Source organism: Ovis aries, chromosome 10 (assembly GCF_016772045.2).
Source record: "Ovis aries strain OAR_USU_Benz2616 breed Rambouillet chromosome 10, ARS-UI_Ramb_v3.0, whole genome shotgun sequence".
Lineage (NCBI taxonomy): Eukaryota > Metazoa > Chordata > Mammalia > Artiodactyla > Bovidae > Ovis > Ovis aries.
The window spans coordinates 18787725-18802594 of record NC_056063.1 but is presented as its reverse complement, the minus strand read 5'-3'; the positions used below and the strand labels follow the sequence as shown (position 1 = coordinate 18802594).

Here is a 14870-nt window from a genome sequence, read left to right as displayed (position 1 = left end):
CTACCCTAAGGCACCTCATTAGCATAAACTCTGTGTCCTTGAAAGGGGCACTTGTGAGAAATACACTCCTATAGCTCAGGAAATGGCACGAGATCCCAGTTCGATTCCTGGGTCAGCAAGATCCACTGGAAAAGGGAAAGGCTACCCACTCCAGTATTCTGGCTTGGAGAATTCCACGGACTATCCAGTCCATGGGGTCACAAAGCGACTGAGCGACTTTTACTTTCACTTTTCTTTCAAGCTAGGATCCAGGGACAAAGAACAAATAGATTTCTTATTTTACTGCATCCATCTTCATCAGTTTAATTTAAAAACTCTCTTTCCTCCCCTACAGGTTCACTCAACTAGAATAAGCATGACTCACTGAATGCCTCCTCTGTACCCAGTACGTTGCTAGCTGCTGTTAAACAGATTAGCATCTTTACAACACTGTGAGATTTCAATATTTTCAGTTTTACAGGTTAGAAAACCAAAGGTTCTAGAGATTGCCTTCCTTGCCCGTGAATCCAGAGCCGCAGTTCAAATGCTGGTCTCCCAGACTGCGAGTCCAGAACCTTCCCCCCCATCCCCACTCCCAACTCCTCCACCCCCCATCCTCCCTACTCCACCCACCTCCCCCCACTCCCCCACACCCCTACTAAACTGTTTTTGAGAACCTTAGCTTTGAGTCTTGTATGTGACCCATAGCTTAGTCCTCACTATTCTAAGTGCAGCCTTGTGGTAAAATGAAAAAAAAAAAAGGCAACACAAAATAAACCCCATAAACTCTGGTTTAAGGTTATGCATTTCAAACTTCCCTAAAGAACCAATAGTCAGGACTGAGTTCAACCAGCTTTGGATCACTCTTGATTTCTAGCACGCCAGCTTTGAGAGTCTAACCTTTCTCATTTGAGATTATGGCTCTATTGCCATATTTCCGGAAAATGGCTAACTATATTTATGAAACAAGCTGTTTATAGATGCCTGCATTTGAGAAGAGGTTAAGGAGACTCAGAGTGGCTTTAAGTCATAATCAATTAGGCTCCTGTGACATCACTTCACACGTAAAGAGGACCGAAGTTGTGTTCCAAGAGCCCTTGGGGGGCATGTGGAGGCTTTCCAGGAGACTTACTGGTTGCTCATCACGAGAGCTGATGCCAACATCAGAGCTCCCTCTGTCCAGCGCTGCATTACTCTCAGCATAATTACTGCAATCTTTTAAGCAGGAACTTGAGTGCGCCCTATTTCTAGAACGCTCAAAATAGCAAAATTCAAAGACCAGAAATCAGGGACTAACGTCACAAATTAATTATTTGCTTTAAGGAAAGATTCACTGCCTGACTTCATTTAAGGGTCAGACTCCTCAAAGGCATTTAACATGTAAGTTGATTACTATGAACTCTGTTTATGCATAACATCTAGTAGCATAGAATAGCTGACATTTCTGTGGGGGCTAGTGGATTTCAAAAGGATTTGACATGGGTTTTCATATTTTATTTTGTCATGAGGATCACTTTGCAAGATGGGGGTGAGTATTGTTGTTCCAGTGTTACAGATAAGAAAACCAAGCCAAGAGAGCTAAGTTCTTGGCCTGAGGTCACATAGCTGGAAAGTGTCTGAGATGATGTTAGACCCCAGCTCATGGGACTCTTCACTGAAACACTCTTTCTTTATAAACACACTTCTTTTTTAGAGTTACTTTTCCCTTTGTAGCAGAACTCAGATACTTAAGAGATATTTTGGAGTATATTCAAATTTGAAATGGAGAACTGTTTATAAAAAATGATTTGACATCTTCCAAAGAGGGTAACTGGAGATGTGTGTGGTTCTGAAAAGAGAATCTAAAAATACGCTTCATCCAAATAACTGATGAAGCTTTAAAAAAAAAAAAAAAGGATGATCATCCCAGACTACAATTATACTCAATAAGAATTTGCAGGTGTGGGTTTGTTTGTTTTTCTTTAAAGAGGCGAGTCAGCTACAACTAAAAAGCACAAGTTTAAATGTGGCCAGAGTGAGGAAATCTGAGGATAGCTGAAAAGATCAAGTTTTTCCAAGTAAATGGCTCCTTTGCTCATAGATTTATGCCATTTCCTTGCAGGAAAACTTAATAAAATTAATTTGCACTTAACTCCTCTAGCAGAGAAGAATGAATCATTTATAATTGAAGACAATCAAGAATAAGTTCTGTTTAGCTTTAGAACCGGAGAAGGCAATGGCATCCCACTCCAGTACTCTTGCCTGGAAAATCCCATGGACAGAGGAGCCTGGTGGGCTGCAGTCCATGGGGTCGCTATGAGTCGGACACGACTGAGCAACTTCACTTTCACTTTTCACTTTCATGCATTGGAGAAGGAAATGGCAACCCACTCCAGTGTTCTTGCCTGGAGAATCCCAGGGACGGGGGAGCCTTATGGGCTGCTGTCTATGGGGTTTCACAGAGTCAGACACGACTGAAGCAACTTAGCAGCAGCAGCAGCTTTAAAACATGGTTCTATATTTATGCTGAAGATCTAGCCTTTAAGCTACTTCTAGAGTAATGGTTCTCACACACAGGAGGCTTAGTTATTCTATTAATTAATACTACTTCTCAGAAGTTTGTCATGGTCTCCCATGACCCCCTAAATACCTGTAAGTCCACCAGTCTACATTAGAGTGCTTACAATTTTCAAAAAGCACTAGATTTTATTTGTGTCTTTATCCATGTCCCTCAATTAAAATTCCCTTTACTTTTCTCTTCCCCAGCGTCTGCCTGCTAATTTCTGTCTGTGGGTTGACTGGACTCACCTGGGAAGTTCTCACTTGGGGAGTTTCCTGGGGTGGAACCTGGAAGGAAGCTGGGGCTGGAATCATCTGAAAGTTTGGCTCTCCCCCGGGAAGGGCTCACTCATGTGGCTGGCAGTGGATGCTGGCTATTGGTTGGAACTTGGCCAGGGCTGCTAACCAAAACATCTTCATGTTATCTCTCCAGGTAGTTTGGTCTTCTCACAGAATGACAGTCACATTCTAAGAGCGAGCATCTCAAGAGCAATTGTCTAAAAGACTCAGGCAGAGTTAAGACTCATGACCCAAGGCTGTCATGAGCGAGTCTTGGAAGCCCCAGAATGTCACTTCTGCTGTCTGCTGTTGTCCCAGCAAGTTACTAAGCCCAGACCAGATTCAAGAGGCAGGAAATTAGATTCCACTTTTTGATGTGATGAACACTATGCAACCACAGGTCGAGAAGGCCTCAGTGGCGACCTTTCTGGAGAAGGTCTACAATACCTTCGAATAAAGCTAGAACACGGCTGTAAGTGATGCCGAACCTTGGCCTCTGTGTACTGGTGCCAAATTGAATCTCAGAGACAGAGTTTGGGGTGGAAGTAGAAACTAGTAGCTTTATTGCTTTTCTAGGAAAAGGGGAACATAGCTAACAACCTCAAAACTGTGTGTTCCAACATGGGGGATTTGGTGAGGAGCTTTATAGCAATGGTTCAAGGGGGGGTTGCTGATAAGGGTCAGGGTGTGTGCAGGGCCTACACTCCTTTAATCTGGGCTTAGGAGGTCTCCTGATGAGCTTCCGTGGTTTTCAGGATCATCAGACTGTGCCCTTCTCCCTGGAATGAAGAGTGCTTCATCAAGTGGTTAACCTCTTCCATTTGTTGGGGGTTTTAGTTTTGCAGAAGAGCTCAAAGATACTGTTATATTTATCCTTTGAGATGGGACCAGGATTCTGTCCCAGAGCTGTATTATTGTTCCTCTCCTAGTTAGCAGCCGTTTGAACCTGCCCTATGGAACTCAGGGAAGGTCATGGAGACTGAAGTCTATTCCCTACAAACAAGAAACGGGGGACACAGAAAGGTTTTCATGCCCAGGATCCCCATAGGGTCTTACTTGGTTTCATAAGCTCCATTCTCAGTGTAAGAGCAAATAAGAAACAGACATCAGACAGAAGTAATAGACTTTGTCTGTGTGGACCCCTGAGATGCAGGTGGAAAATTTGAATCACAAGCCAGTTCTTGGGGAATTATGGCCAGAATTTTCACTATCTGTGTGGTGTAAAAAAGAAATCCAGTAGTGAATTTAATCTAATGTGGTCATAGGATTGCAATGCATTCAAGAACCTGGCAGAAAATAAGGGCAAAACCTCTGTGGAGGAAAGTCAGTATGAGCCTCAAAATTTTTTCACTGATCAAAATCCAAAGTATAGGAGCCCATGGTCACTACATCCCCCAGATTACTCCCTCCCCACTCCCATTCTCTACAAATAGGACCTCTATTTTCAACATCTTTTCCAAGAAGAAAAGTGAATTCTCTATAGAAAGCCATCTCCCTTACTGATATCCCTCCTAACACATCTTTAACTAGTTTGATATGATCTCTACTCCAGTTCCTGGTGGCTCAGATGGTAAAGAATCTGCTTGCATTGTGGGAGACCCAGGTTCAATCCCTGGATTGGGAGGATCCCCTGGAGAAGGGAATGGCTACCCATTCCAGCATTCTTGCCTGGAGAATTCCATGGACAGAGGATCCTGGTGGACTACAGTCCATGGAGTCTCAAAGAGTTGGACATGACTGAGCGACTACCACATCACTACTCCAGAATAAATTACAAATCAGCTTAACTAAATCAAAATCAGAGAATTGGTCATTTAAAATAGTTACAAAATAGAATGGCATTTGCCTTTTAGGTCCCATGGTAAAAGCGCAGTCCCAGTATCATAATTCTACTAAAGTTTACACAACAAAAATCTTATCTCTCCATTGAACAATATATGTACTTTTTTGAAGAAATACCTAACTTTTCAAATAAAAAGGACTGTACCTAACACCCCAGACACTTTTGGCTTTCACTTTGGTAAATGAAGAGCTCCCTTTTGTTTTATTGTTCAAGGACAACGTTCTTTACCCCACTGGGAAAAGGAAGTCTTGGGAAAAAAGAAAAGTAAATCATTAAGTTCCTCTCTCTTAAACACACACACACACACCATAGACTTAAAGATACTAACTCACAATGCTGTCATCACTACTCACCCCAAGGATCCTTGGTTGCTCCCAGTATCCCCGGCTTTATTTAGGCTGACCCTTGGAAAGTTATTGAGATTTCTGTGCTGTGTTGTGCTCAGTTGCTTTAGACATGTCCGACTCTTTGAGACCCCATAAACTGCAGCCCATCAGGCTTCTCTGTCCATGGGAGTCTCCAGACAAGAATACTGGAGTGGGTTGCCATGCCCTCCTCCAGGGGATCTTCTCGATGAGGGGATCAAACCCGTGTCTCCAGCGACTCCTGCATTGCAGGTGGACTCTTTACTGCTGAGCCACCTGGGAAGCCCCCATTGAGATTTCTAATTGCCATTTAAAAATCTCTAAGACTGTACAATAAAAACATGTTTTAGCTTTCACCCTTCTTTGAGAACATCATTCCTTCCACCCTGCTCAGTTGCTGGGTCTGTCGAATGGATTCAGATTATGTCCATCAGAGATGGCTGGCTGGCTGGGGGTTCTCTTTCCACTTCACTTACAACACGGAATATGTGGTTTCTGTCAGCACCATTTCAACCTGTTCCCAGGTGAGATTTCAATGGGTTTAACCATAACCCTCTGCTATGGCTCAGCGGTATCTGTGTGCAATGCAGGGAACTCCGATTTGATCCCTGGGTCAGGAAGATCCTTTGTAGGAGGGAATGACAACCCACCCCAGTATTCCTGCCTGGAGAATCACTTGGACAGAGGAGCCTGGCAGGCTACAGTCCTTAGGGTCACAAAGAGTTGGACATGACTGAAGCGACTTAGCATGCATGCAACCCTAATCCCTCTTTCTTTTTCCATTCATCTCTCTATTTATTTATTCTTATTGAAGTATACTTGACTTACAGTATTGTATAGTTTCAGATGTACAGCACATTCATTATTTTTATTTATTATACTCAATTTAAAGTTACAAAATAATGGCTATATTTCCCTGTGCTGCATAATACATCCTTGTTGATGTTCAGTTCAGCTCAGTTGCTCAGTTGTGTCCAACTCTTTGTGACCCCATGAACCACAGCATGCCAGGCCTCCCTGTCCATCACCAACTCCCGGAGTTTACCCAAACTCATGTCCACTGAGTCGGTGATGCCATCTAACCATCCCATCCTCTGTCATCCCCTTCTCCTCCTGCCTTCAATCTTTCCCAACATCAGGGTCTTTTCAAATGAGTCAACTCTTCGCATCAGGTGGCCAAAATATTGGAATTTCAGCTTCAGCATCAGTTCTTCCAATGAACACCCAGGACTGATCCCCTTTAGGATGGATTGGTTGGATCTCCTTGCAGTCCAAGGGACTCTCAAGAGTCTTCTCCAACACCACATTTCAAAAGCATCGATTCTTCAGTGCTCAGCTTTCTGTATAGTCCAACTCTCACATCCATACATGACCACTGGAAAAACCATAGCCTTGACTAGATGGACCTTTGTTGGCAAAGTAATGTCTCTGTTTTTCAATGTGCTGTCTAGGTTGGTCATAACTTTCCTTCCATGGAGTGAGCATCTTTTAATTTCATGGCGGCAGTCACCATCTGCAGTGATTTTGGAGCCCCCTAAAATAAAGGCTGACACTGTTTCCACCGTTTCCCCATCTATTTGCCATGAAGTGATGGGACCAGATGCCATGATCTTAGTTTTCTGAATGTTGAGCTTTAAGCCAACTTTTTCACTCTCCACTTTCACTTTCATCAAGAGGCTCTTTAGTTCTTCCCTTTCTGCCATACAGGTGGTGTCATCTGTATATCTGAGGTTATTGATACTTCTCCCACAATCTTGATTCCAGCTTTTGTAAGAAGCATCCCCTTATTTCTATCTCACCCCTCCACCTTTCCCTCTCCCCACTGGTAACCACTACTTTGCTCTCTATACCGTGAGTTGGTTTCTGTTTTGTTAAACACTTGTGATTAATTTATGGTTTCCACGTACATAAGACCCCTTAATTTCTTGTCAGGTAGGTTTAGCATTGATGAACGATATTCGCTTTTGCTCACTTGAGAAATCTTTATCTCTCTTTCTATTCTATTTTATTATTTATTTATTTTGCTGCACTGGGTCTTAGCTGTGGCATGCAGAATCTAGTTCCCTGACCAGGGATCGAACCTGGGGCCCCCTGCATTGGGAGTGTGGAGTCTTAGCCACTAGACCACTAGGGAAGTCTCTCCTTCTATTCCAAATGCTCATCTTGCTAGGTAGAGTATACTAGGTTGCAGCATTTTCCCTTCAACACTTTAAATATATCATTCCACTCCCTCTGGCTTGTGAAGTTTCTCCTGAAAAATCAGCTTATAACCTTTAGGGTTTCTCTTGTACATGATTCTGGTTTTTTTCTTGCTGCCTTTGGAATTCTCTCTTTATCTTTTAACTTTTGCCATTTTAATTATTATATGTCTTGGTGTGGGTCTGTTTGGGACCATCTTGTTTGGAACCTTCTGGGCTTCCTGTACCTGGATATCTGTTTCCTTCTTCAGTTTGGGGAATTTTTCAGCCATTATTTCATCAAATACATTTTCAAACCCTTTCCAGCATTTCTTTCTGGGACCATTATAATGTGAATACTGGTACACTTGATGCTGTCTCAGACTGTCCTCATTTTTTAAATTTATTTCTCTTTTTGCTGTTCTGATTGGGTGGTTTATGCATTCATTCTTCTGTATCACATAGTCTGCTCTTAATTCCTGCCAGTGTGTTTTTCGTTTCAGTTATATTCTTTATTTCTGACTGATGTTTCTCTATAGTTTCTGTTTCCTTGTTTAAAATTCTCACTGTTTTCATCTGTTCTGTTCCCTAATCCAGTTACCATACTTTTTACTACTCTTTGTTTCATTAGTTGTCTTTCTAGGGGATTTTCTCTTGCCCTTTCAATTGAAAGAAATTTCTCTCTTTTCCTTTTGCTTAACTTTCTCTGTCTCTATGAAATTAGGAGAAACAGTTACCTATATGAAGGGGTCTTGAAGGGCTATCCTAGTGTTCGGTCACCCCTGGACCCACTGCATGTGCCACTGGCTTTGGTGGGAGACCTGGATCTGAACACGTGTGTGCTAAGTTGCTTCAGTAATGTCCTACTCTGTGCGACCCAATGGACTGTACCAGCCCACCAGGCCCCCCAGTCCATGGAATTCTCCAGGCAAGAATACTGGAGTAGGTTGCCAGTGCCCTCCTCCAGGGGATCTGAACGCAAGTTCCATCTTCCTCAGGATGTGCTGGCAGCTATCGTCTTGGTAGGAGGTGGGGCTGGCGGTGGAGGGGCGAGAGTCAGAGCCAGGTGTGTGTGTGTGGGGGGGGGGGGGGGGGGGGGGGGGGGGGGGGGGTTCTTCTCTGCCCAGTGGCTGTCACTTCCGTATTGGCTGTGGGGGTGGGTCCCAAGTTGCTCGAGCGGAAGCCCTGAGGGTCGGATCCAAGCTGGCTCTTTCCTTGTAAGCGTCTGCTCTGCCGGCTGCCAGAACTAGCAGCCACCCCAGACGGGAGCAGTGCTGGAGCAACAAGGGCTTGTGCGGGCGCTCAGCATGGCGGGCGGCCTGGGCTGTGGGATCCAGATGCTTCTGCTTCTGCTGAGCTGCCTGTGGAAATAATGGCTGCCCCTCCCTCAACACACACACACTCAGATACCACTGGGGGATCTGAGCCTCCTTTGTCCCTCACAGCCTGGCTCTCCCTTGACCTCGGCCACCCTGCGGCCGCACTGCAGCAGCCCTTGCCCCAGCGTGGAGCTGCGTTGTGAAGCAAGCCGGGCTGGAGCGGTCCGTGGTTCAGGCGGGGGCGACTGTGGAAAACCACCCGGTCACCCGTGCAGTTTCAACCCACCCTCTCCACCCTGATAAAACATTGTGTACATGTTTCTCACGAGTGGAGTCCAGTCTCCCCACAGTCCTCCTCTTAGTCTTACCAGGCCTCCAAGCAGCCAAAGGGACGCGTCTTCCTGGTGTCCAACCCCAGGGCAGGGGTGCCTAATACGTGGTTCTAACTGCTCACTCCCCAGGGAGGGCCTCCACACATGTAATCTCCCTTCTCTTCTGAGCCCCAGTAGCTTCTCTTCCCTTCCTACCTGATTACGTGTGGATCTTTCTTATAGCTTTGATTGTAGATGAGTGTTCCTGCCAGTCTCCAGTTAGTTTTCAGTCAGAATTGTTCCATGTGTGGATGAATTTTGGATGTGTTTGTGGGGGGATGTGAGGTCTGCATCCTCCTACTCCGCCATTTTGATCTCCTCCCTCAACTCCCTCTTGAGGTGTAGACTCTGTTCATCCTTACTCAGTCAGAGAAATCCCTTACTTGGTTTATTAAGGAGCTGGGGTGTAATCTGAGTTGTTTAGTCACTAAGTTATGTCTGACTTGTTTTTGAGCCCATGGATTGTAGCCCACCAGGCTCCTCTGTCTGAGGGATTTCCCAGGCAAAAATATTAGAGTAGGCTGCCGTTTCCTTCTCCAGGGGATCTTCCCAACCCAGGGGTCTCCTGTATTGGCAGGAGTGTTCTTTATCATAGAACCGCTAGGGAAGCCCATGTAATCTGACTAGGTCTATCAGAAGGAAGCCGGTGATTTTGTTAGATGACTTGGGCAGGATATACTATTTCTTTTCCTGGATACAAGTAAGGAAGCATGCAGCCCCTGGCTGTTTTGCAATCAGCTTATTTCCATGAGGTGATTCAGCCTTGGGATCAAGCCCAAACCTAAAGAGGAAGCCTCATAGACATCCTGGCTGAATAGGATCTGAAGCCCAGCTTTCCTTTGTATGGTTCAGTTATATGATATAGTGACTGTTTCAGCCCCTTGTAGTTGGGTTTTCTGGTACTTGCAACTAAAAAAATGTTCTATCACGCCAAATCACCGCTGACCTCATACTCCCCTCACCTCAAAATGGAGCTTCTTTTCTGTGGCAAGGCTGGGTGGGCTACCCTCAGGGGCCCAGATCCAAATGTACTCCTTTTCTGCTTTCCTTTCTTCTCTCAGTGTTCAATTTCCATTTCTGGTAGCCTTTCTTTTCTTCCTTGTCTTTTTTATTTTTTAAGGCAGAATTAATTTGAATTTTCAAATTTAATTTCGACTCAATTTTTATTTTATTTCAGCAATACATAGTCACAAGTTAGACAGTTAAATAGTTATTAAAAGGAAAAGAGAGATCCCCACCCTATCTTCCCACACCCAACTTCTCTCCAAAGGCAATCCTATCAATCATTTTTACTGTTTATTCTGGGCTTTAGCTTCTATTGTTAAATAGCATTTTTATACAGGTAGTTATCATTCTTTAGCTTTAGTTATCATGCATTTTCTGTGATAAAAAGTAGGGACATAGATTTCTTATACCCCTCCCTCCACATACACAACCTCTCTCCTTCATTTCCTGAAAAAAATTATATCACAGTATTTTGCTATTTATATTCTCCATGTAAATATTGTTCACAGCTGAAACATGTAGAGTACTATGGTTTTATTTCCATTCTTGAACATCAGTTTCTTTCCCCTTAGTATTTAGTAATTGTCTTGTCTTTTAACTTGCCTGTTTTCCTGTGTATTTTTACCAGTTCATCCCACACTATCCAAGAAAGACATAAATCTCTCCAACACATGTAAATCAATCAGTTTCTTGTTTTTCTGCTGCACACCAACGTCCTAGGAATTTTCTTCATCTTTATCCTGTGTTGGAGTCTCTGCTTTCTAGATGTCATGTTTTCCTTTATCTCGGTTTACTCTCTTATTTTGGAGAAGCAAACTCTCCTGTAGCTTTCTGTTAAAAGATGTGAAGGTGTTGAAAATGTTGAGACTTTTCATACTGAAAATGTTTCTATCTACCCTCTAATTTCCTGTTGCTTTTTAATGTTCTGGCCCTTTTCTCCGATGTGTAGTAGTCATTGACTGCTGTCCTGTAGGAGGGTCCTCCAGGCATCTGCCTTGACAAGGTGTGAGTCTGTTAGCATTCTGGTGGCTGAGTGACCGAAGAACTCTGAGGCTCCTGTTCACTATGAGGACTTTCCCTCAGTCTTTTCCTAGTCTCGGAACACTACCTCCTTCCCACCCTCCACTCTATCTTGGGGCTGACAATTCCAAAGAGAGAAACTTCAGCCTTCAGTCTTTTCATGAGAGGGAGAAGGGGTAGGTACCTGATGGGGGAGGAAAACTCTCACTTAAGACGTTCAAGTAATGTCCCTGGAGGGTTGCCAGGGGAACGGTGGGTGAAGCACCCAGCCAACCCCTCTGTACAGATGTTTTTAAAATTCTTGTGGAGCTGTATGAACTTGAACAAAATTCTTAATTTCTCTGGGCTTTAGTTCCTTCATCTGTCAAATGAAAATACAGGGCTTTGGTGTGAGGGTTAAGTGGGATTAATGAATGAGTAGTGCCTTGCACAGGCTTCTCTCGTGGCTCAGCGGGTAAAGAATCCACCTGCAATGTGGGAGATCTGGGTTCAGTCCCTGGGTTGGGAAGATCCCCTGGAGGAGGGCATGGCAATCCACTCCAGTATTCTTGCTGGAGAATCCCCAAGGACAGCTACAGTCCACAGGGTCACAAAGAGTCAGACATGACTGAGTGACTAAGCACAGGACAGCAGAGTGCCTTGCACAGCCTGCCCAGCGCAGAGGGCACTCGACTGTTGACAGTACAGTGGTCATGGTGGTGGCAGTAGGTGGTTGACTTGGTTTTGCTTCAGTGGGCAGACAGGACCCCGCCTCCCACAAACCAGTGCTTTTCTACACTCTCTCAGAAGAAAGCCACCCTTCTCATCTTCTGTCAAAATGTTCATCAAATTTCATAGAATTTCAGGAGTGCCACAATCTTTGCAACTTGCCTTCTAGCTCACCCTCTCTCTGAGTGCCCAACCAAACCCTTAGCACCATCTCCTTTATTCTGGAGGTTTATCCCATCCAAATTGATTAACTTGTAGGATGAGAACTGCAGGAAACAGCCCGAACCCAAATGTCAAGAGTAAAATTGACCCCCTTCTTTCCTATTCTGCCCATAATCCCTCCACCCTGAGGGCATCCTTCTCCTAATCTTCCTGTCTTTCCTAAGCCCCTGACAAGAGGAAGGCATAGCTTTTGCCTTTGCATTTTCATTTTGCACTAGAAATCCTCTCCTCGTGCAAAATGAAATTCTTTTCCCCTTTTCTCTCTTGTCCCAGGGCTTCTCTCTGTTTTCCTCCCTCAGTTCTTGTTGGGGACCTTGACTCTGCTTTGTTAGAGGGCAGATTTCCTCTTCACAATCTTTCCCCTGAATTCTAAGGATGCTTTTCTTATCTGTTCTGGGGCCTCCAGTAGCTTTGTTAATTGGCTGTATCCCAGGATAATGAGATGGTTATCATCACTGACTCAGTGGACATGAATTTGAGCAAACTCTGGGAGGCGGTGAAGGACAGGGAAGCCTGGCATGCTGCAGTCCACGGGGTCGCAAAGCGTTGGACACATAGTGACTGAACAAGAATAACAACAGGAGCTTGAAGAAGGACGAGGAACAAGAGAAGCTGGAAACGTTGGGGTTGTCTTAAAACTAAGCATTTAGAATGCCTAGTGGGCCAGAGATCTGACTGATACAGAATTTGATGAGAAGCAGCAGCCGCTGTGCTCAGCATGTTCTCCCAGTCTGACATTTCTGGTTGCAAGACTCTAAAGGGGATTTTTCCTGCTGTACTCCTTATTTAGGCTCAAACACTGAAGATACACCTAATGAAAAATCTGAAGTAGGTCTTATAATAAAATCACGGTCGATTAAATCTTGGGAATCGACTTTTGTTGGGAATGGTGTAAATATATGGTCTTTTGGATAAAGGTGGACACAAGACATAGGAACAGCCTTGCCCAAGAACCCCTTACACTCCTGTTTCGTTTTTCAGCCACACACAGAAAGGAAAGCAGCACTTTGGTTCCTGTGGATGATCCTTCCTGAGTGCAAACTTTAGTCTGTCCTTAAAATTCTCCCCAGCAAAGTAATAAAGCAAAGGGTTGAAGCAGCTGTTGGCTGCCGCCATAGCCAGTGTGATGGCCACAGCTTTATGCAGCAGGTCGCTGCATGAATCCGCCTCCCACTGGAGCAGGTGGAGGGTTCTCAGTATATGATAGGGCAAGAAGCACAGGAGGAAGATGACCAAGGCAATGATGATGGTGGTCAATGCCTTCCTGTGAGAAAGCCGCAGCCCTGATTCTGGGACCTCCGCCTTCAGCAGAGCTCGGATGATCAGCAAGTAGCAGATGCTGAGCGTGCAGAAGGGCAGCAGAAAGCCCACTACCAAGGCAATGTAGTTCATGGTCTTCAGTTTAGGAGCTTTATTACGATTCAGCTCCAAGCACAAGGTGACATTGCCCTTCAGCTCAGAGCCATTGTTCAGTAGCGTTATTGAGGAAGCCATGATAAAGACCCATATGATGCCACAAACAATCCAGGCATTCTTGATGCTGGTGGCATGAAGGAGCCGGAAGGGGTGAACGGTGGCCAGGAAACGCACCACACTCAGCACAGTCAGGAAGTAAATGCTGCTGTACATGTTGACATACAGAGAGTAAGACATAATCCTGCAAGTCAGGTCCCCAAATATCCAATTGGACCCTCTGAGGTAATAGTCCACCCTGAAGGGCAGTGTGGCTGTGAACAAGAGATCCGAAGTAGCCAGATTGAGCATGAAAATGTTCACAGATGTGGACTTCCTATAAGGTTGCAGGAAAACATATATGGAAAAGCCATTTCCCAAGGCTCCCCAGATAAATATTACCAGGTACACGATGGGGTAAAATTCTCTCTTAAAGTTTTCAGCTGTGCAGTTCCTGTTGCTATGGTGATCGCTGAAGGTGCTGTTAATTTCCATTTCTGATGCGGAGATGGATGGAGATAAGGACACAAGTTTTCTTTCCATGCTGAATCAAAAAGAAACAGATACAAAAAATTGCTTCCTGCTCATTGCTTACATTTATCCAGGTTTTAATGAAACAGAGAGAAATACTAGCTTTTCTTTGAAACTTGAATCAAAAAATATTGGCTATGTTTTACCATGTGCTTATCCTTTTACCATCTGTCTTTACTATATGTTTCATTTCATTTCATGGTAAACTTCTAGAATGCAGAATAACCATTCATTTATTTGACTGAAGCTGAAGTCTCAGACTAGGGGAACTCTTGCCCAGGGTCCAGATGAAGATCATCTGAAGCTTGTCTCTGACCCTGGAGAAAGTCATCAATTACACATCTTCTGCTCTGGAAGCTGACAAAGATTCTCTTCTTGATGAAACTCTAGCCAGGCTCCTCTGAATCCTCTTGTCAACCAGGTGTCAACCTTGACTTATGCGACTTGAATAACAACTAACATAAAAACACTAACATAGTTATGAACAACTCAAGACTGCATCTCAAGGATGACCCCTTCTTACATAGCCTGAGAAATCTCAAGGCTGCCAAAAGAATTCAGTGCTTGTTCCAGCCAACACCTGGACATAGGGCCTCTGCCTCAAGCCTCTGTGGGAGGGTAAGAGCCCAGTCTCTTAAGTACCAGTTAGAAAACCCAGATACTTTCCACTTGGACCCAACCCCTCCTTCCTATTTGTAATTTTTTAAATTCCCTGACTCTACTGAGCCCCTGCTCACTCACTCTCCTCTCCTTTCTCTCATTCTCTTTTTAAAACACCCAGGGACTTCCTTGGTGGTCCAATGGGTAAGAATCTTCCTTGCAGTGCAGGGAATGTGGGTTTGATTCCTGGTCAGGGAACTAAGATCTTACATGCCATGGAGCAACTGAGCTTGCGCCCTGCACCTACTGAGCATACATCCATGACTAGAGAGTCGGAGCGCAGCAGTGAGAGATCCCATAGGATCCAACAAGGATCCTGCGTGTTGCAACTAAGACTCGGTACAGCCAAATAAATGAATACGTATTTTTTTAAAAAAAATAAATAAATAAAATAAAACATC

The 14870-nt window shown here is 44.4% G+C and overlaps 1 protein-coding gene across 6 annotated transcripts in view; it reads right to left on the bottom strand.

Moving 5' to 3' along the window:
• CYSLTR2 (cysteinyl leukotriene receptor 2) overlaps positions 1-14870 on the bottom strand; it is a 43821-nt gene that overhangs the window by 10719 nt on the left and 18232 nt on the right. For 3 of the 6 annotated variants that reach the window (XR_009595115.1, XM_060394038.1, XM_042254704.2), the window contains one exon: positions 10016-13822. Coding sequence is in view for 3 of the 6 variants with exons in the window: in XM_060394038.1 (XP_060250021.1) it covers positions 12784-13821 (1038 nt within the window). In the remaining 3 variants the exon portion in view is untranslated. Of the gene's footprint in view, positions 1-10015; positions 13823-14870 lie in introns of those variants that run through there. The other 3 variants (XR_009595114.1, XM_012184450.3, XR_009595113.1) reach the window with 3 other exon arrangements.